At 42.1% G+C, this 23,163-nt stretch overlaps 1 protein-coding gene across 2 annotated transcripts in view; it reads left to right on the forward strand.

Annotated features, from left to right (window-relative positions):
* The window catches only part of COL24A1 (collagen type XXIV alpha 1 chain), a 321,301-nt gene that overhangs the window by 284,707 nt on the left and 13,431 nt on the right, over window positions 1-23,163 (forward strand). For both annotated transcript variants that reach the window (XM_047785408.1, XM_047785409.1), the window contains exons 54-56: window positions 2,568-2,603; window positions 10,538-10,573; window positions 10,667-10,693. In XM_047785408.1, coding sequence (XP_047641364.1) covers window positions 2,568-2,603; window positions 10,538-10,573; window positions 10,667-10,693 — 99 coding nt within the window. The remainder of the gene's footprint in view (window positions 1-2,567; window positions 2,604-10,537; window positions 10,574-10,666; window positions 10,694-23,163) is intronic.

A 23,163-nucleotide genomic window follows, 5' to 3' on the forward strand; every position in this document is an offset into this window, starting at 1 on the left:
AAAATTCCTACCGTGTTCTGTTTATAGATGGTTTTGAAAGGCCCTCAGGACGTTCATCACATTTTTTCCGTCGTCTTTTCTCCCCATTCCAAGAAGAAACGTCTAAGAAAGTTCACTATGAAGGAATAAGCATTTGAGAATGGCCGAAACACTGTGAGAAAAATTAGGAATGGGGGTGAAGGACTCCCTTTGCCACATAGGAACACATCACTCCCAAGTCTTTATAAGAGAAACTGCGTGGTAGTTCGAGGAAATAAACAGATGGTTCCGCGTGACAAGCTGGAGCCGAGAATTCGCGCTCAGGCTGGTTAGGAATTTAACTATGACAAAAACGGTCTAGCAGGATGACCTGGCTGCACGTAGCAGGAGCCCTGAATCAGACGGGCTTTTTCACAGCAAGGACACTCTCTCTCACTGGGGGAAGCCGGGAGGCAGGGAGTCCTTGAGACTGGGTTAATGTGACTTAGTCTTGTTATCCAAGCTCACCTGCGTGTTATCTTCACAGCTAGGGCTAGGGCGAGATGACCACAGGTTCTCCGGGGTCACGTTTAGGCATAGTTGTCCAAAGTGAAAAAGTGTCCCTGTAGCCCTGTCTTGGGAAAAATAAAACTTTTTTTCTCGAAGTCTCCCATTATATTTTTTCTCATGTCTGTTGATTAGCCACACACCCATTCCAGCACCAGTGACTCGGATTGGAACTCCTTTTAGTCCCACTACTGCTGTAAGAAATTGGAAACCTATTTCACCCAAAATTTTTAAAAAATCCCCAATGAATTTTTAGACTTTAATAGTTAAAAAAAAGAACAATTAAAAATCTTAGAAAAATTATCAAGAAAACTAAGGTATACCTTAAGTGTTGGAGAGAACTATTGTGTAAGCTAGGAAATCTGAAATCTATAAAAGAACAGAAAATATATTTGAATACTTGAAAATTTTTAAATTTTGTGTGCTAAATTTTACAAAGATTTTTTTCATAGCACTGTTTTTATTGGCAAAAACATATAAAATCACACGAATGTTCATCTATAGGGGATGCTTGAGTAAACTGATCTAGTAATTTTGTGGAATATTATGCAAGTATTAAAAGAATGAGTTGTATCTAGTTAGGCTAACTTGCCATTGTTTCAGGAGGTATTTTCAAGTGTGAAAAAAGTGACTCATGGAAGAGCATATATCAACCACCAACATTATAAAATATGACCCATCACCCTGTACACGTGCAAACACATTTGCCAGTGTCTGGTTAGAAAAAAGGTGAAGATGGCGCTCCCTCTGTGGCAGAGCAGGTTGAAATCCAGCATTGTCTCTGTGGCAGTGTGGGTGCCATCCCTGGCCTGGTGCAGCGCGTAAGGATCTGGCTAAAAAGGTCTGTAATGGCATCCAGGAGGTCAGCTTTTTAAAGTTAATATCCTAATGTAAAGTGAGTTAAGGACAGGATAGGAAACACAAAAGAAGTAATATAAATGTGAAAAAATAATGAGATGATACTTTTAGCCACAAGATAAATAGAAACTGACAGTACCTGGCATCTCTCAGAAGAAACATACACCGGCTCTATTACAGGTGTGAATATGCAATTTCAGCAAACGTCCTGGAGGACAGTTTTTATCACAAATTTTAAAAAGCACGGGATATTTATCACAGAATTATCGTGACAAAAATGAGAAAAAATATAATAGTGTATTTATTTAAAATACTGTCATAGTTTATTAAATATTAGTAAGCGTTATGGGAATTGTGGGTTGATATAGAAAAACATTCAAATTATTTTTGAAAGTACAAATTCAGGTTATAGAAAATATGAGTAGTAGTATTTTTAATAAAAAATACAAATATAATTTCTACAGCAATGAACATGAAAAACAGTACGTCCTTCCGACAACAGCAAATTCACGTGCTGGTCAAGTTTCAAGCGCACAGGGAACAGTCACTAAAAGAAACCGTATTTGAGCCATAAAACAAATTTTACTAAACTTAAAAGAACTGAAGTCATGTAAGATAATATTCTTTGGCCACAATGGAATTAAACTAAAATTTCTATAAACTAGAGAGAGAATAGGAAAATTAAACCTCACACTTCTAAATGATTCATGGACCAAAGAGAGAGTGTCTCAGAGAAAGTTAGAAAATGTTTTGAGCTAAATGAAGATGTTACAGCATATCAGAATTTGTGGGAAATAACTCAGAAGAAGGAGAAGAAAAAGAGAGGGAGGGAACTACGCTGGGAGATAAGGGGTCAAGGCTGAGGGACACAGACGCCAGAAGAGCCACCCTGCTCTCTTTTCTGCATCACGTCCCAGTTGATTGTCACACCCGCTGCTCTGACTTAGTTGAAGGACTAAGTGACACAACCCTGTCTCACTTTAAGTGGCACTAAGACATGATGAATCAATGGATTGTATTTGTTTTTCTTTAATTTAGGAAAAGGAAACGAGAATTTATACACATGTAACTGAACAAGTCTTGCTAGATGGGAAAAAAAAACAAACAGTATAAGTTATCATGTTTCAGCCCCAACTACGTGTGATAAAAAACTATCAACAACACTAATATTTTTTTTCTTTCAGGGACCCAGAGGTGAAAAAGGCTCTAGAGGTGAAACGGTGAGTATAACTAAATTTGTGGTTACAAAATCACTTACAACTAAGTTTTAAGCTCTGTGGAAGCAAGGTCTTCTTTTTTGGGGGGGGGGGCAGTCATTATTGGGCCTCTGATCGCTGGAGAATGAAAATAAACTTACAGAGTTTAGGAAAGAGAACTAACCTGCATGGTCTCTGGCAGTGAAACCGAACAAGCCCTAAATATGCTGCAGAACCTGCTGGCCTGTTCTCTCCAGACCACCCTGCGAGGCGGAGGCGTTGCCTTGTTGGGCATCAGGAGCGGAGCCGTGACCCTCTCCAGCGGCCGGGCACCAGCTCCGTGCCGCCCTGGGCAGGTGCCATCACCCCCGAGGGCCTTGGCGCAGGAGCAAAGCCGAGTCCAGCAGGAGACAGGGGAGGAGGGCAGGCACAGCGGCGCAGGGGGGTCGGGACTGAAGGGCAGCTTCCCACTTTGCCAGGATGTCGGTTCGCCCGAGTTAAAGCTGCCTTGTGAAGGGGCCGTTGCCCAGCGGCGGTGAGCGGAGGGCGGGCGAGGAGTGAGATGAGGGCTTGCAGCCAAGGTGGGGAGAGAGGAGGATGGTGGCAGGGGCCTGATCAGGCCGTGACGCGAGGGGGCGACCGCTGCGAGTTGTGCTTGTCACCGTGGGTGTGCCTGGGGCTCAGTGTAAGTGAACTGCGTACATCCGTCTGCTGGAGAAGGGCACTTAGGTGGCTTTCAGATAGCCGAAGCCACCTTGAAGGGCATTAAAACAGATGCGTTTAACAGGCAGCAATTCGTGTTTTCTCAGCAGCCTTTCTGTAGCAGGAAGCGAGGGCGCAGTGCGCAGTGGAGCTGTATTCCCCAGGAGGAGTGGGAAAGGAAAAGAGCCGCAGAGAGGCTTGGAGTTGGCCGGGTTTCCGTTTCCGTCCTGCCTCCCGCTGCCTCCCTGCCCCACCCTCTCCAAGCTCTGGATCCAGAGCAGCAGCTCCGTTAGCTTTAGGAGGCCGCCAGCACCTGTGACAGTGACTGTCACAAGCATCTCACGTGCAGAAAGTTCAGCAGCTCAGACGAAGTACAAGTTCAGTGGGCTGTGCCTACGGTCGTGGGTTGCCCCGATGGCGAGATGGCATGCGGAAGGGAGCAGAGAGTCACACTGGCTAGGCCGCTCCTGGGGGCGCCGGTGTATGCAACTAGAGCAGGCGGAGAAGGGCTTTCTCGGGTCGGTGGCAGACCCAGGCGCCCCACCATCCCTCTCTCTCGTTCTTTTTGCTCTCTCTTCACTCCCTTCCAACGTCTTGCACCTGCTTTTTCTTGGCCGGTTCTTTTCCGCTGTGGTTCCTCCTCATTTTGAGATTGCAGTTTAAGGTCCCTTGCTCAAGGCAGACTTGAGGTCTCAGCCTCACCCGGCTGCCAACCACGGACATAACACCCACCCGGTCCCCGGGACCTGGTCCAAGGCCCAGCAGCTCTTTTTAGTCTTTACATAGCCTCTTATGCCAGAGGATCATTCAGAGCAGCCTGTGAGCAGCAGCAGTGGCTCCAGCTGCCCAAGATCCCCTCTCCCCTAAGCCGGTGCCTGACAGCCCTCCAACTGCACACCTGTTCGGCAGGCTGCTTATCGCATCTCCCTCGCTAGGATGGAGGCTCCGTGACACAGACAGTTCACCTCGTGTTTGCTTGACTGCTGTATCCCCACCGCCGAAGACACTGCCGATCTTACGGCTGGTATTCAATAAATATTTAATCAGTTATTGGTGAATGAGTTCGAGAAGGTTAGAGGAATTAGGACATGATAGTTGTCCTTAACTTTTTGAAAGGAAGAGAGAATGTGTACAGTGAGTAACTCTAGAGGATGAAATGTAAATGATTTCTTGTGTGTTTAAATTTCCACGCGTAGCTCTCATGAGGACCCGAAATAGGTCTGATCCCCAGCCCAACGCAGTACCTGGTGCATGGTCATCACAAAACACATCCCTCCTGACTAAATGGCTGGGATGACGAGCTGAATGTCAGCCAATGTGAGGAGCTAATGTAATGGTGAACTGCGTTCAAAGGACGGTTTTGTGAGGAGGTGAGCCTCTCGCTAGAACCCTAACGACCATCTCTCTGAGCTGCTGCACTGGTTTTCCTGCACTGAGTAGGGAGTTAGAATATACGGCTTCCAAGTCCCTTCCAGGAGTTCCCATCATGGCTCCGCGGAAAGGATCCGACTAGTATCTGTGAGGGTGTGGGTTCGATCCCTGGCCCCGCTCAGTGGGTCAAGGATCCTGAGTTGCCATAACCTGTGGTGAGGCCGGCAGCTGTAGCTCCCATTCGACCCCTAGCCTGGGAACCTCCATATGCCGCAAGTGCAGCCCTAAAAAGAAAAAAAAGTCTAAGAGTCTACGATTCTACATAAAATAGCCTCCTTCCCCCCCACACACACTCCCCCCCCCCGAAATAAAAGAACGAAGACACGGAGCCTATGGAAGAGTCCTTTAATGTAGAGGCTGGTTCCAGAATCCCCTCCCTCACCTTTGTCACCGGCACCCTGATGCCCTGTGTGTCACCCTGGGGGTCTCCCCTGCACCCCTGCCTTCTCCGCTCCTGCTCGTCCCAATGCAGGACCGCCTCTGCACAGCAACCAGACAACTGTGGTGACGGTCAGAGCCAACCGACTCGCACTCCCCTCTTAAAACCTCCCTGTGACTCCCCCTTGCACTCGGAGTGAGAGCTAAGTCCTCAGTGCGCTCCAGCCCTGGGAGTCACACAGCAGCACTATTTGAAGTCATTTGTGTTCTGTCTCCTCTCCTAGAATATAAACTTCATGAGAGCAGGGAACGTTGACACACTGCTTATCAGGGTCCAGAATCAAACCATCGGTGCAGCAGGTAGTGTCTGAGAAGTGACCTGATAAATTACTAAACGCCGTTCCCTAAAATTAAAAAGTTAACAACTACGTCCAGCTCTAGCTGGTAAAGTAGCATTTCCTGAGTTGTTAACATTCTGCTTAGTCTTTTAGTGTAGGAATACAACTCACTGCTGAAAAGTAGGGTTAACTGGCACTTTAGCATTAGCTTCTTCTGCCTTTAATGTTGAATAACTGGTACTAAATATCTTTTTATCTCTTCCTTTGATTCCATTGTGAATTTAAGGAACTTTATGAAAGTAATCTTTTAATCCCTAGAGACCATCTGCGATTAAATTCACCCAGAAAACCTTCCATTAAGCCTTTTTCTGCTTTCATCCCAAGGAAAAGTTCAGTAGCATTTCTTACACTCTCATTGGGACTTTGTCAGTATGTGCTATGGTTTTGTTTTCTTAAAGGGAACAGTTTAAATAATTGACTGGCTAGAGACTCCTCACTAGCCCCTGGTTTTAGAATATGAAATCCTCAGGAAGGCTGGCCTCAAATAACACCAGCACATGAGGCATTTTGGAATGAATTTTATTAGCCAAAATCTGTTGTATTGGGACAAATAGATAAAAATGTACATAGGGAGTTCCCGTCTGGCTCAGTAGTTAACGAATCTGACTAGGAACCATGAGGTTGCAGGTTCGATCCCCGGCCTTGCTCGGTGGGTTAAGGATCCGGCATTGCCGTGAGCTGGGGTGTGGGTTGCAGACGTGGCTTGGATCCTGTGTTGCTGTGGCTCTGGCGTAGGCTGGCAGCTGCAGCTCTGATTCAACTCCTAGCCTGGGAACGTCCATGTGCCACGGGAGCAGCCCAAGGAAATGGCAAAAAGACAAAATAAATAAATAAATAAAAATGTATATAAAAAGTGTACCCTACAGCAATTTGGATTTCTTGGTTAGGAAGCTTTGCTATCTCCTACAGTTTAATATTGTCAACTACGGTAACGATCCCAAGGCGTCTTCACCGCCACGGAGAGCTGCTTCTGTACCGCTGGATAAGAAAAGCTTCCTTTCTCCTGTACTTGTTCCATGAATAGACTCAGACAGACTCTATGAGCCAGTTTCGTGACATCCTGAGAAGACTCCCTAGTGGAGGGCACGTGGCACTCCCACTCCACGACTCTCATGTCAGTGACAAATGCATCTTAAAAGGTTATAAAAGGCTCCTGATTTTCACAGACCCCCAAACACTCTGAGAACATGAATAATATTTAAAGAGAAGACGACTACCAGAAGTACTGCGATACAGTTGGCAAAAAGAAAATTTAACTTTCTGTAGAATCGATACCCTGCTGTCCATTATCTGAAAAGGATTTTAGTAAAATGTCAGAATTTGAAACATGTAACCGAGAGCCAGAGAAGTAGAGAAAAATGGAGGGAAAACTATCCCAGCATGAATTTTTAGATTAGCTACTTCATTTTAATAGCATATGGTTTAATGAAAATTAGTTAAAGGTTGAAGCATCCCAATGACACGTTCTCAAAAATTGCCTCTAAATGTTCCACAATTCTTGATTGCCCCCAATTTGAAAGTCAGGGTGGGGAATTCCCGTCCTGGCGCAGTGGAAACGAATCCAACTAGGAACCATGAGGTTGCTGGTTCAATCCCTGGCCTCGTTCAGTGGGTTAAGGATGCGGCGTTGCCGTGAGTAGTGGTGTAGGCTCGGATCTCGAGTTACTGTGGCTCTGGCGTAGGCCGGCAGCTGTAGCTCTGATTAGACCCCTAGCCTGGGAACCTCCATAAGCCGCAGGAGCAGCCCTAAAAAGACAAAAAAAAAAAAAAAAAGTTGGGAGGATGGTGTAAGCATTATAAGGATTACAAGGAAATATGTCCTAAATATTAACAAGTTAGGAATTTAAAGCATACATGTATATGACTCTTTAAAGTTCTTATAGTATAATTAAAATGAAAAATAATCAAACTTTTAATTCAAGTACACAGTCTTCTTTCATTTTCTTACAAACTTCAAAGCGCCCCATTTGTGTGCATGTGCTACCTTCTTTTTCCAGTTACAAAACATTAGGAAGAAAGGTGACAAAAAGCTTGAAAATCCCAGTTCTAAAGTCAGTCCTGGAGAGTATCTTCACCAAACCTACCACTTTACAGTCAAGATATTTGAGATCCAAATGGCAGCAACTCAGTCAAGGACATGCAGCTGGTTAATTAGGTGCGGAACCCAGATCTCCCAGATGCCATGCTCTTGTGCTTTCTCATCAATCATGGTGCCTTGCAGAGAATACGAGTTCGGAGCAACCCGGGTCAGGAGGGGGGCACGTACCCAGCCACCCACATTCCGACCCACCTGAATGGGTCCTTGACAGGTCGTCATCCCCCGCCCTAGAATCCACTCATTCCATCTTGGAGAAAAGCGAGAGCTGCTGGTGGCACCTGGTGGGAGAGGCCGGAGGTGCTGTGCAGCACCCACCACGCAAGCTTCTCCGTTTACAAGTGAGGAAAGGGAGCCGTCCGCTCCTAAGCCAGCCGGGAGGAAAGGTCGAGAAACTAGATGGAGATGGCATCTGCCTGCAGGCAGAGTCTAGCGTACGCAGACTTAAGGACAGGCGATTACCAGTATCTTCTAAGTCTACTGAAAAAAAAAAACGTGACCTTTGGAGGAGCATATGTCAATTCTGGGGTTAAATGGGGAGAGAGTCTGTCTTCAAAGGTAGGCCTTTCACTACAGCCAAGTAACCACCATACCTGTTCATGTTAATTTGGTTCCCCATTAGAGCTTAACTAGACATTCATAGTTTTATTACAAACTGTATTAGAACCTTCTTTAGATACCTGTTTACGTGGTACCTAGAGAGAGAGAATCACCTTTCCTTGGTGGTAGGTTAAATAGAAGAATATAAAAGACAAATCATACTTTGTTTTACTGGGCCTTCGTCCATGCAGTTGTTTCCCTGGGGCTGCCCTGCCCTGTCCTGTTGGAAGTGTTTCATTTGACCATGTTTGTGGTGACCTGACTTGTCCTAGGTCACAAGCTGAGTGAACTCAGGAAAAATAGCGTCTTCTTTCTATGACAAGATCCTTTTTCACAGAGTTAAGACAGCTACTTTAGACTGACCCATTTTTGCAAAGGTCAGAAATATGCTAAGAAACATAAAATGTCAACTATTTAATTTTACAACGTTGATCTGGAAAGGAGAAACTTGCACAGCAAACTCCTCTCTGAGCCTCTGTCTATTTAAAAAGCTACGTGCAGTTGCTCTAACTCACCATGCAGCTTCCGAGGTAAGTTCTATGCACTGTCTGCTTTCAGTTGTAATCATAAGCCATGCAGACTAAGAAACGTCCAGCAGGCATGGGGCTGAAGTGCTCTGTCCTTTTTAAGTTACCCTGTGTCGTTTTCATTGTCACCGTAATTCAGAACCAACAGCTTTGGCAGCAAAAGATACTTAACGGAAGTGAAGCTTAGCATCAACATTGGTCCAAACGCAGTGGAAGATAAATTTTGCTTTGCCATTTTTTAAGTGTAATTCAGAATGTGACTCAATGCAGTTGACCATCGAGTAAGGTAAATTTTGGAGCATTCTGAAAGTCATTACTGCTGTTTCACTTTGAAAAATACTTTTAACAGTATTTATTCATTCATTAATGGTCTGTGAACACATACTGTGTATTAGGTACTATTCCTGTTCCAGAAAATGAAAAGCTAAGATACTTTTAAAGATCCCTGGGGGCTTTGCAGCGTGTTACGTACTGTGGATGCAGAAGTGGGTTGTGCGGGAGGAAGGCGGCAGGGTGATCCAGAGTTTTAAAGACGTGCTGGCACAGGAATGGGGGTTAAACACAGAGCAAAGGTAAGGAGGAGCGCTGCTGCTCGAGGAAAGAGCACACGCAGAGGCTGTGTGTGTGTGAAAGAACACGCGTGGCGATTCAGAGGCCACGTGTAGCTGGGGACCGACGGGGCGGAGAGTGTGTTGGGGAGGCAGGGGTGCACAGTGACTCAGAACTAGACTTCTCCACGCACTGCCGTGGGTTTTAATCCTAGATCTGCCCTTTATTTGCTGGTCTCTTGGCCAGTCCATTCTTAACTGTGAAGTAGACAGAGCGCACAGCTTGACCTGCAGCGAGTTCCTGATAAGTGAACACACAGCTTGACACATAGCGAGCTCTCAGGGAATGGTAGCTCTCACTGTTAAGAACTTTATTCTGTATCCACTAAGCAGTAAAAAGCCACAGAACGATTTTAACCAAGTAATGGCATGATGAGATTTCCATTTTGTAAGTAGAATACAGTTAGCACAGCAGAGAGAACAAAGTCAGAAAGTCAAGTCCAGACACAATGTGATGCCTTAGCTAGAGCGCTTACGCCAAAGTGCCATAAACCGAGTGGCTTAAACATTTCGTTTTCATAGTTCTGGAGACTGGGAACTCCAAGGTGAAGGAGCTACCAGCTTCCACCTCTGAGGAGGGGCCTCTGCCTGGTCTGCGGAGGCGCCTTCTTGCTGGGACCTCACATCTCCCTCTCGCGTCCCGCCTTGTGTGGACTTTGCCACTCACACATGCGCCACCTCTCAATACCGTCGCGCTGGAAGTGAGGGCTTCAGTGTATGAATGTGGGAAGAGACACAAACATTCAATCCATAGCATGTGATCCGCTAAACCAGGACAGCTGCTGCAAGGGTGGGGAAGCAGTATTTTAGAAGGATTAGGAGGGGAAACCCACAGTAGTGGGTGACCAGACCGTGGGTGAGTCCGAAGGAAAGGGCGATGGTTAAGGACACTGAAGTTTCCATTCTTGACAATTAGGTGGAGGCTGACAGAAGTGACAGGAAAAGCATACTTAGGTAATACTAACATTTTAAAGTGTTGCATTTATAAGTTTAGTGGATAAATTTAATTTCTAGTAATATCAACAAAACATGAGCACGTGTGTTCAGTTTGTTCATGAACGTGGGGGACAGCTGAGTTCAAGAACACAGAACTTCAAAATACTAAAGCCACTTTGAATCTTAGGATTTGCCTCACAGGAAAGGCAATGATGGGAGTTGAACCCTGGCTGCCTTGTACCAACCCAGAAGCATAACACACATCCATCTCCATTTCCCCCAGGGCCCCCAGGGACCAAGAGGAAAACCAGGGCCTCCCGTGAGTTTATTTTACTTCTGTTCACTGTTGATGCTTACATGCCTGTCTGGTGGGAGACAGTTACTAAATACTTTCCAAAATTTGTTGTTATAGGGTCCACCTGGAGCACCGGGCCCAAGAGTAAGTTTTCTTGATTTTGTTTATCTTAGTGTAAGATAACCGTTAAAAGCCTCCGCTAACGCCCTCTTACAGGGTTCCCCTATTCCCTGCCTCTGTTCTTTCTGTTAATCTCACATGGAGTCTTCCCAACTTCAGCAAAGCCTGGAATCCAGGCCTCAGCCTTCTTGTCCTAAAATGGGGACGGTATCTCTTACTTTCTTGGGTGGATCTGAGTTCTAAACAAGAAGTACTTAGCACAGTGTCAGACATAATTAGTGCTCAGAAAATACTAACTCCCTGCATTTCTCCCTGTTTCTGTGTCCCAACTCTTCTTGTTCAAATGTTCTTTTTTGCCAATCAGAGTTCTCCACTTTTTAGGCTTTATTTGAATCCTCCTCAGTTGCTGGTGGCTCTAGAAATCCTCGGACTTCTCATGTAGTTGCTTTTGATCTATCACAAGCCAAGACTTGCTGCCTCTACCTTTTCTGTGTCTTTTTAGGGCTGCACTTGCAGCATCTGGAGGTTTCCAGGCTAGGGAGCGAAGGGGAGCTGCAGTTGCCAGCCTGCGGCACAGCCACAGCAAAGTGGGACAGCCGTGTCTGCGACCTATACCACAGCTCACGGCAACGCTGTATCCCCAACCCACTGGGCGAGGCCAGGGATCGAACCCGCATCCTCATGGATACAAGTCGGATTCATTTCCCCTGCGCCACGACGGGACCTCCATGCTGGCCCTGTATTTCGAGGTAACACATCTAGTGCTTCGTTATCAGCTGCCGTCTCCAGGCCTCGATGTCCCAAGACTGGTTTCCCGTATCTCCTCTCCTACCTTCTACAACCTGTTCCTACCTTCAACCTCGCCCACGCCCCCTTCCTGCAGCGGCCGGTCCGACACTGTGGTCCTTGGTCAGATCTGCCTAAAGCAGATCCGCTATTGGCTACACTGTCCAAATAACGGCCAGTCCTATGTGTTCTAAGCCTTTCTTATTCCCACTTGCTGTTCTGGCGTCATTTGGGTCTCTGAAGGTTCTGGCTGGTGGGTCACTGCGTTCCCCTCTCGGAGGTCAGGAACTCAATCCCTCAGCTTTTCATCTGGGAGGGGAGAGCTTCCAAGCAGAAAGCCACGGGAAGACGGCCCCCTTGGGGCAAGAGGTCCCTTTCTCTATGATGTCTTTAAACGTCTCCTCCTCTCTGGCCATCTGGCTGGTGGGGACCGAAACTTTCCCTTGCATGACCATCAGCGGGAATGTCTTTTTAAAAACTCTTTACTCTCCACTGCTCTATTCTTCCATTCCTCCTGGATCCTCACACAGCACGAGTTAGGAAAACCTTTATCAGTTGCCTTCTCACCTTATAATGACTCTGCTAAGTCAGAGCTACCTTGCTAAGAAAGAACAGGTTCTAAAAGATCATGCATCATTGGCAAATTAGAGGTGCGTAGTGAAAATTTTCACACGTATTAAATTTGGGGGGCACACATCCCTCTCACTGAGAAAAGGTTTGTCTGTCTGCTGTGCGGCCAAGGTGAACCAGGGCATGTGAGAGGTTTTGCTCTGAGCAAAATGTGGATATGATTACCTAGTTTGAGGGATTATTAGGATTAAATGAGAAATATACGTGCTTGACACGTTATCGGTACTCACTTAACATTAGTTTGTTTTCTTCTTCTTCTCTCCTGTCTTCCTTCTTGGCCAGTATGAACCCAGTGGAACCCAGTTTCCTTCTGCTGTCTTTCTGGGACTTGCAGAGGCCATTGTAAGAAAGTGACAGGGTAGTGATGAACATAAGACTTCCAGAGTAGAAGTTTAAATGACAGAAAATACTCACATATTTATTCTAAACTCAGCGATCAGACCTTCTCACAACACTTCCTAATTCCATTCCCTCTGTAACTGCAGGACAGAACTGATCACTTCCCTTCTTCATTCATACTCATTTACTTTCTTTTTGAAAATTTTTTATTATACTTGATTTACAATATTCTGTCCATTTCTGCTGTACAGCAAAGTGACCCAATTATACATACATCTATACACACACATTCTTTTTCTCACATTATCCTCCATCATGTTTCTTCACAAGTGATTGGATATAGTTCCCTGTGCTACACGGCAGGACCTCACTGCTTATCTACTCCAAAAGCAATAGTTTGCATCTACTAACCCCAAACTCCCAGTCCATCCTACTCCCTCGGCAACCACATGAGTTTCTTTTCTGTAGATAGGTTCATTTGTGCCTTATGTTAGATTCCATATATAAATGATATCATATGGCATTTGTCTTTCTCTTTCTGACTTACTTCACTTAGTATGAGAATCTCTAGTTCCATCCATGTTGCTGCAAGTGGCATTCTTTTGGGTTTTTTTCTGGCTTAGTAGTATTCCATTGTCTATACCAGCACATCTTCTTTATCCGTTCATCTGTTGATGGACATTTAGGTTGTTTCCACGTCTTGGCTATTGTGAATAGTGCTGCAGTGAACATCTTTTCCAATGAAAGCTTTGACTGGATATATTCCCAGGAGTGGGACTGCTGGATCATATGGTAGTTTTATATTTAGTTTTCTGAGGTACCTCCATGCTGTTTTCCATAATGGTTGTTCCAGTTTACATTCTGACCAACACTGCAGGAAGGGTCCCTTTTCTCCACACCCTCACGAGCATTTGTAATTTGTTGACTTGGTAATGATGGCCATTCTGACCAGTGTAAGATGGTACCTCATTGTAGTTTTGGTTTGCATTTCTCTAATAATTAGTGGTGTTGAGCATATTTTCATGTGCTTATTGGCCATCTGTGTGTCTTCTTTGGAGAACTATTTAGGTCCTCTGCCCATTTTCAATTGAGTTGTTTTGTTGCTCTTGAGCTGTATGAATTGTTTGATAATTTGAAGACTAAGCCCTTGTTGGTTGCACCATTTGCCAGTATTTTCTCCCATTCTGCAAGTTGTCCTTTTTTTTATGGTTTCCTTTGCTGTGCAAAAGCTTGTAAGTTTGATTAGGTGACTGGTTTATTTTTAGTATCATTTCTGTTGCCTTAGGAGACTAGCCTGAGAAAGCATTTGTGTGGTTGATGTCGGAGAATGGTGTGCCTACGTTCTCGTCCAGTCTTATGTTGTCTTCTTATGTTTAAGTCTTTCAGCCATTTTGAGTTTATTTTTGTGCCTGGTGTGAGGGTGTGTTCTAGTTTCATTGATTTGCATGCAGCTGTCCAGGTTTCCCAGCAATACTTGCTGAAAAGACTGTCTTCTCCCCATTTTATGTTCTTGCCTCCTTTGTCAAAGATTAATTGACCATAGGTGAATGGGTTTATTTCCGGGTTCTCTATTTGTTCCATTGGTCAGTATATCTGTTTTGGTACCAGTGCCACACTGTCTTGATGACGGTGGCTTTGTAATGTTGACTGAGGTCTGGGAGAGTTATGCCTCCTGCTTGGTTTTTGTTCCTCAGGATTGCTTTGGCAGTTCTGGATCTTTTACGGTTCCGTATGCATTTTTGGATTGTCAGTTCTAGTTCTGTGAAAAATGTCATGGTAAATTAGATAGGGACTGCACTGAATCCATAGATTGCTTTGGGTAGTATGGCCATTTTTACGATATTAATTTTTCCAACCCCGGCACATAGAATATCTTTCCATTTCTTTGAATCCTCTTTAATTTCCTTGATTTATCTTTTATAGTTCTCAGCATACAAGACTTTCACTTCCTTGGTCAGGTTTATTCCTAGGTATCTGATTTTTTTGGGGGTGTGATCTTAAAAGGCATTGTATTTTCTATTCCTTTTCTAGTATTTTGTTGTTAGTATATAGAAATGCATCTGATTTCTGAATGTTAATCTTGTATCCTGCTACTCTGCTAAATTCATTGATCAGGTTGAGTAGTTTTGGAGTTGAGTCCTTACAGTTTTCTATATATAGTATCACGTCATCTGCACAGAGTGAAAATTGTATCTCTTCTCTTCCATTTTGGAAACCTTTTATTTCTTTTGTCAGACTGCTGTGGCTAGGACTTCCAGTACCATGTTGAATAAAAGTGGTGACAGTGGGCATCCTTGTCTTGTTCCATTTTTAGTGGGAAGGCTTTTAGCTTTTCTCTGTTGACTATTACATTGGCAGTGGGTTTGCAATAAATGGCTTTATTATGTTAAGGTATGTTCCCTCTATACCCACTTTGGTAAGAGTTTTGATCATGAATGGATGCTGAATTTTTGTCAAATGTTTTTTTGGCATCTACTGAGATGAACATGTGGTTTTTGACTTTTGTTAATGTGGTGTATGATGTTGATTGATTTGCATATGTTGAACCATCCTTATGAACTTGGGATGAATCCCACTTGGTTGTAGTGTGTGATCTTTTTTATATGTTGGATTTGGTTGGGTAAGATTTTGTTGAGAACTTCTGTGTCTATAATTATCAAATATATTGGCCTATAATTTTCTTTTTTGGGAGTATCTTTGTCTGGCTGTGGTATTAGGGTTTGGTGGTTTCATAGACTGTCTTTAGGATTATTCTTTCTTCTTTGACCGTTTGGAAAATTTTAAGGATGGGCATAAGTTCTTCTTTGTATATTTGGTAGAATTCACCTGTAAAGCCGTCTGGTCCTGGACTTTAGTTTGTAGGGAGCGTTTTTATGACATATTCTATTTCATTTCTAGTGATGGGTGTGATCAACTGATTTATTTCTTCTTGATTCCTTTTTGGAAGGCTGTATGTCTCGAGAAAGTTGTCCGTTTCTTCTAGGTTGTCAAATTTGTTGGCATATAATCATTCACAGTATTCTCTTAGTTTTTTAATATTTCTGCAGTATCCACTGAGATTTCTTTTTCATTTGAGTTTTCTTTTTTCTTCTTGGTGAGTCTGGCAAGAGGTCTGTCAATTTTGTTTACACTTTCAAAGAACCAGCTCTTGGTTTTATTGATTTTTGGGTTTTTTTTTTAATCTCTATTTTATCGATTTCCTCTGATCTTTAAGATTTCCTTCCTTCTGCTGACTTTAGGTTGTGTTTGTTCTTTTTCTTTTAGATGGTAGGTTATTGATTTGATATTTTTCTTTTTTGAGGAAAGCCTGTATCACTATGAACTTTCCTCTAAGCACTGCCTTTGTGGCATCCCATAGATTTTGAATGGTTGTGTTTTCATTGTCATTTGTCTCGAGGTATTTTTTGATTTCCTTTTTGATTTCCTTGTTGATGCATTGGTTTTTCAGTAGCACTTAGTTTGATCTCCATGTAGTCAGTTTTTTCTAATTTCTTTTTCCATACTTGATTTCTAGTTTCATTCCATTGTGGTCAGAGAAGATACTTGAAATAATTTCTATGTTCTTAAATTTGTTGAGGTTAGCTTTGTGCCCCAGTATGTGGTCAATCCTTGAGAAGGTTCCATGTGCACTTGAAAAGAATGTACATTCTGATTTTTTTGGAGGCAATGTCCTGAAAAGGTCAATGAAGTCCAGCTTTTCTATCGTGTCATTTAGGATCTTTGTTGCCTTATTGATTTTCTGTCGAGAGGATCTGTCCATTGATGTGAGTGGGGTGTTAAAGTCTACTGTTATTGTGTTCCCATCAATTTCTCCTTTTTTTCTGTTAGTATTTGTTCTATGTGTTTGGGTGCTCCTGTATTAGGGGCATCTATATTGACGAGTGTAATGTCCTCTTCTTGAATGTATCCTTTTTTCATTAAATAGGGTCCTTCTTTGTCTCTCTTTATGGCCTTTTTTTTAAATTCTATTTTGTCTGATATGAGTATAGCAACTCCTGCCTTCCTGTCTTTTCCCTTCACATGAAATATCTTTTCCATCCCCTCACTTTCTATTTATATGTGTCCTTTGCCCTGAAGTGAGTCTCTTGTAAGCAGCATATTGTAGGCTCTTATTTTTAAATCCCATCTGCCACTCTGTGTCTTTGATTGGAGCATTCAGTCCATTGACATTTAAGGTAATTATTGATAAATATGTATTCATTGCCATTTTAAACCTTGTTTTCCAGTTGATTTTGTTTCTCCCTTGTTCATTATTTTTTTTTTTTGGTTGAATGATTTCCTTTTATGCTTGTGTTCTCTTTTTAGTTTCTGTGAATGTATTGTTTGGTTTTGATTTGTGGTTGTCCTGTTTTTCAAGATGTTAACCCCTTCCTCTATCTGCTTGCTTTAAGCCTAATAGTCATATAGGCTCAAACACATTCTATAAAAAAAAGACTGGATTTTCTTGCTTTCCTTCCCCACACTTTATGATTTTTATGTCCTTTTTTAAAGTCTTCCGATTTATCCTTTTGCTGTTCCTTGTGTTTATCACTTTACAATTTTTTTCCTATTAGATCTGTATATTGACTTATTTAAGTGATTACTTTCCAATTGTGATTTCCTCTATCCTATTTCTTCTTAGTTTTTACTGAGAGGAGACCTTTCAGTACTTCTTTTAGAATGGGTCTAGTATTGCTGTATTCTTTTTGTTTGTTGGATAAATTCCTTATTGCTATTTTAAATGATATTCTTGCTGAGTAGAGTATTATAGGTTGCAGATTTTTCCCTTTTAAAACTGTAAATATATCTTGCCACTTTCTTTTGGCCTGTAGTGTTTCTGTAGAGAAATCAAGTCCTTAGTAAATATGTATTGAATGAATAAATGCACAGGCAAGTTGAAACTCTTAGAAAATTGCAGTGAGAATACTCCAAGCCTTATGGGAGTCCCCTTATAATTCTTTTTCTCTTGCTACCTTAAGAATCTTCTCCTTATCTTTCCCTCTGTCTCCACTGATCTCCCCATCTTCCCAGGGTGTGGGTTCCTTTCCCCTTTCACAGCTCCCTCTCAGGAGTGCTGGTCCCATCCTGATTCCTTTTTTTTTTTTTCCTTCCTCTTCTCCCTCTTTTTTCCCTCCATTCTACCCAGTTATTTGGAGGGTTTCTTCCCTTTTTCAAAGTTTATGGTCTTCTGCAAGCGTTCAGTAGATGTTCTGTGTGAATCATTCCACAGGTAGATGTGGGTTTTTTTTGATGTTTGTGGGAGAAGGTGCATCTCACATCTTCTCCAAAATCTTGATCCTGCTCCCATATGCATTTATTTTCATGCCCACCCTTCTACTAGACTGTGAACTCTATGAAGGCAAGAACTCTTTTCTGTCTTTTCCATTCAAGTCCTTAATAAATGTCTATTGAATGAATGAATAAATGCAGACAGGCAAGTTGCAACTTAGAAAATTTCAGTGGGAATACTCCAAGCCAGAAGACTTCACTTGGAAGGAAAGGATTTCCTGAATGAAACAGGACCATACAGGGAGAGATAGAAGTCCTTTTAGTAATTATTAGACTGTGAATTGTGAGTACATTATATCCTATTGTGAGTGAATATTATTCCAAACAATATCCAGTATGTACATACCATCTTCTGTTTATCCAGATGGGTACTTGGCTATTATGAATGATGCTGCTGTAAATATAGGTATAAAAATATGAGTCCCTGCTATCAGTTCATCTCCATAAATACCCAGAAGTGAAACTGCTGGATCATATAGCAATTTTATGTTAACCTTATGAGGAATGCTACACTGTTTTACACAGTAGCTGCATCATTTCACATATGCACCACTAATGCATACGGTTCCAATTTTTCCGCTTTCTCCTCCACATTTGTTATATACTGTTTGTTCGATAACAGCCACACTAATGGGTATGAAATGGTATGTGGTTTTAATCTGCATTTTCTTAATGATTAGTGATGTTTAGCATCTTTTCATGTGCTCCTTGGTTTATATAGCTTCTTTGGAAAAATGTCTTTGCCCATTTTGAGGGGCACTGTGGCATACAGCAGCTTGATGTGAGTTCTCAGTTACCAGACCAGGGACTGAACTCAGGCCACAGCAGTAAAAGCACCAGTCCTAAGAACTAGACCACCAGGGAGCTCCCTCTTTGCTCATTTTTGAATTGAGTTTTTGTTTTTGTTGAGTTCTTTATGCATTCTAAATGTAATCCTTTATATGACCTGCAAACATTTTCTCCCATTCCATTGGCTACCTTTTCACTGTGTTGTCATTGTTTGCCTTTTCTTATTTTTTAGGGCTGCACCCACAGCATATGAAAGCTCCTAGAGTAGGGGTTGAATTGGAGCTGTAGCCACCAGCCTACACCACAGCCACAGCAACGTGGGATCAGAGCTGCATCTGCAGCCTAAACCATAGCTTACAGCAGCGCTGGATCCCTGACCCACTAAGCAAGGCCAGGGATCAAGCCCACATCCTCATGGATACTAGGATTTGTTTCTGCTACACCACAGTGGGAACTCTTTTTCATTCTGTTATTTTTTTGCACGTGGCAGTGAGCTCCATAAAAGTTTAATTTGCCCTATTCCTATGCCTCTCTTTCCAGCTTCCGGTAGCCTTGAAAAACAACAGCATTCAATCACAGTGAAAATGACAAGAAGTCTTTAATTTTTTTTTTTTTTGTCTTTTTGCCATTTCTTGGGCCACTCCTGTGGCATATGGAGGTTCCCAGGCTAGGGGTTGAATCCAAGCTGTAGCCGTGGCCTACACCAGAGACACAGCAACGCGGGATCCGAGCTGCGTCTGCAACCTACACCACAGCTCATGGCAACGCCGGATCGTTAACCCACTGAGCAAGGGCAGGGATCGAACCTGCAACCTCATGGTTCCTAGTCGGATTTGTTAACCACTGCGCCAAGATGAGAACTCCAGAAGTCTTTAATTTTTAATTTTAATGTAGACCAATTGTTTTGCTCCCTTTCTTTTAATTTCATCTCCAAGAAATCAGTGCCAAACTAAAGTCATGAAGCATTTCCCCTATATATTTTCTTCTAAGAGTTTTATACTTTTGGTTCTTCCATTTAAGTATCTTGATTCATTCTGAGTTAACTTTTGTATATAAATAAGGATCTAACTTCATCCTTTTGCATGTGGATATAAAATTTTCCAGAACTATTTGTTGACAGACTGTTCCTTCCCTAGTGAATGGTCTTTGCACCCTTCTCAAAATTTATTTAACCAGATATGTGAAGGTTTATTCCTGCACTCTATTCTGTTCCATTGGTATATTTGTCTGTTTGCCACACTGTTTTGCTGTAGATGTGCAGTAAATTTTGAAATTGAAGTGTAAGACCTCCAACTTTGTTCTGTTTTTCAAGACTGTTTTGGCTGTTTGGGATCTATACTCACTTTTATCTTTACCAGTACTCTTTATTTCTCCGTGTGGATTCAAGTTTCTGCCTAGTATCCTTTATTTCAGTTCAAAGAATTCCCTGTTATTTTTCTAAGAAAGTTTTTCTAGTGATGAATTTGTCTGGGAATGTCTTAATTTTTTCTTTTTTGAAGGACAGTTTTGCTGGTTATAGAATTCTTGTCAGTCTTTCTCTTTCAGCACTCAGAATACTTGATCCTACTGCCTTCTCACCTTAATGGTGTTTGATGAAAAATCTGATGCCTTAGATGTGATGAGTCTCTTCCCTCTGCATCCAGGATTCTGTCTTTAGCTTTTGACAGTTTGATTATGCTGTGTCTAGGGGAATTCATTGAACTCGTTTTGTGGAACTTAATGTTTTTGGTCAAACTTGGGATATATTCAGCCATTATTTCTTCAAATACTCTTTCTGCCCCTTTTTCTCTTTTCTGAGACACCCATTATGCATACATTGATATGTTTTATGGTGTCCTGTACATCTCTAGGTCTGTTCATTTTCTGCACTCATTTTCTTTATTCCTCTGACTGGATAATCTCAGTAAACTGTTTTCAACTTCATTGATTCTTCTGTCCACTGAAATCTAGAGTTGAGCCTTTCTGGTAAATTTTCAGTTCAGTTATTGTTCAACTATAAAACTTCCACTTGGTTCTTAATTTCTATCTTTTTGATATTATGTGGTAAGTCATCTTTTTCATACTTTCCTTTAGCTCTGTAGATATGGTTTCCTTTGGTTCTCTGAACATATCTAAACTAGCTAATTAAAGTCTTGGCCTACTAAGTTCAACAGCTGGGCTTCTTCAGGGACAGTTTCTATTGACTGCTTGCATTTTTTCCATCTATAGGGGCCAGACTTTAATGTTACCTTGCATGTCTGGTCATTTTTTTCTTGGAAACTGGACATTTTAAATAATGTGGCATCTCTGGAAACCAAATACTTTACCCCAACCTCAATGTTTATTTTTATTTTTTGTTGTTTTTGTGGTTTAGTGATGCTTCCTACTGCATAAAATCTGTATTCTTTGACATATCTGACCACTGAAGTCTAAACTGTTAGCTTACTGGTCAGCTAATGACAGGAAAGAGATTTCCTTAAATGTCAGAACCACTAAGTCTCCAAGTTTTTGTGAAAGGTTTCTGTGGGAATATTGAGCACCCTTCAGTGCTCAGCCAGGCAACTGACAGGTACACCTGAGTCTTCCTATTTTCTCAAAGATTGAAGGTCAGCCAGAGGAGAGAGCTTGAAGCCTTCTTGGGTTTTTCCTGAGCATGTGCACAGGGACTTCTAGATTCCCAGGAATATGTCAGGGCTTTTCTGAGTCTCTGAGGAAACCTCATTGCCTAGCTTTTCCTTGTAAGCTTTTTCTTAGCCTATTGTTTGCATCAACTGTTTTCTATGTTTCAGTCAGCCACAAAGTTAAACAACTCCATCTTTAAAAAAAATTTTTTAATGCTCCTTGGAAAAAGGCTTTTAGCATTGAGTGAGCTCTGAGGTAAAATAAAGACACCTTCAAATGATGTCTTCAAGGAAACCACCAGACAGGTCAAATAATGACATTTCACTGGAAATGAGGCTTTGAAGCGACTTCAGCCCTATTATGCTCCCTCCTGTGGTTTTCAGGCTTCTTGTTTTCGGTGCGATTGGAGGCTGCTGGCTGCTGGTTGTCAAGGCTACCACAGAGCTGGAAGAGAGGCATGGGAATAGGGCAAATTAAATCTTTACAAAGCTTACTGCCCTTATAGAAATTCAGCTGTTTTTCTTAAATGCTCACCAGATTGCTGCAAGCATTTTGTTAATTTCTGTAATTCTGAAGTTCGGACATCCCCACCCCCCCAATCTTCTCACTGCTTTTACAGAAAAGAATTCTGGGAGGTCATTACTCCATTTCTGTTGTCTCCTAAGTCTGTAATTTTCAGTACACATTTTTCTAATATTCTGTGTGATGAGATGGAAGAACATATAAAGCACTTCTGCTCATACTGATGTATAGTAGTTTCCTCAAATAAAAGCACCTGGGGAGTTGTTTCAGTCGCAAACCGAACCAGCTGCTTCTGTACTGAAAAGCACAAAAGGTTCCTGAGTCAGAAGAGCCTGAGAACTGTTTAGGGCTTTGATGTTAGAAAAATTAGCAATAATTACAAACAAATGAAAAATATAAAAGTGGGTATTGTTCAGTACTTAATTCAGTTGCCCAAGTGTACTGCCAATATTTTTTGTGCCCCATGTCCAAAATCTGTCAATTCACACAGGCATAATGGTCAGAATTATCTAATCTGCACAGGACTTTTTAGGCTAAGGCTTTCTGCTTCTTGAATAGGCCATGCTTCTCGATCTCACAGCCTTTGTGCAGGGTTGTTACCTCTGCCTAGAAAGCTCTCCCACCCCTTCTTCTCACAATTCTTATTTATTTATCAGATACCAGCTTGAATGTCAGTTCCTCAGGGAAGCCTACCCTGATCTATTCCTCCCAAATCTCTTATATCCTCCAGATCTAAGACTCCATAATTTCTCTCATGGATTCCTGTACTAACACACATCACAATTTGTAAATGTGTATTTTTAAGATTATTTGTTTAATGCCTTTATCTACCCCTAAATTTTAGTTCTACAATGGCAGGATTATTTTGTTTTGTTTGCTTACCACTGTATCCTCAATAAGTGTTTGGCAGCAGACATATGCAGAATGAGTCAAGTACTTTCCAATATGAAAACCACATGTTGAGGCGAGGATGAGTACATTATGTTGACTGTCCCATCATTTTAAATACTTTTTCAAATTACCAACCCTGAGTTATGAGAGGTCTATCGAACAGAGTTTATATTGTATGAACCTCCAAGGAAAAAGACACCCAGACCTCAGCAGCACAGCCATTCTGAAAGAGGTCAGACTGCCTGATTTGCTTACACAAATGCCGCTCCACAGAACTTTCTCCCCATGCATGCTTCTTGGTTTCCAAGCTTTTTAAAAAATAAAACACAAAAAGACTTTTACTAATGGCTATGCTGGGTCTCTCACTCAAAACACCTTTTATTAAATGCAGGAGGAGACTGGATTCATGCTGTATTATTTCTTTTGGGACAAATGCTACATTTTCCAACTTCATAAATTGTTTTTAAGACTGCAGAAGTATCAGATTAAACTAATGTGGTGACTACCTCAGGACAGTAATATTTTATTTTCTTTCCCTTCCAAGAATGTAACTGTTAAAAATTACTACAGTTATTTATTCTTCACTTTACAATTTATTAACCGAGGGGCTCGTATTTCATTCTTCTTCCATGTGAGTAACTTTTTGTGTTTTCATGCAGCGGAGACAA

This window comes from Phacochoerus africanus, chromosome 6 (genome assembly GCF_016906955.1).
Source record: "Phacochoerus africanus isolate WHEZ1 chromosome 6, ROS_Pafr_v1, whole genome shotgun sequence".
NCBI classification, from domain to species: Eukaryota; Metazoa; Chordata; class Mammalia; order Artiodactyla; family Suidae; genus Phacochoerus; species Phacochoerus africanus.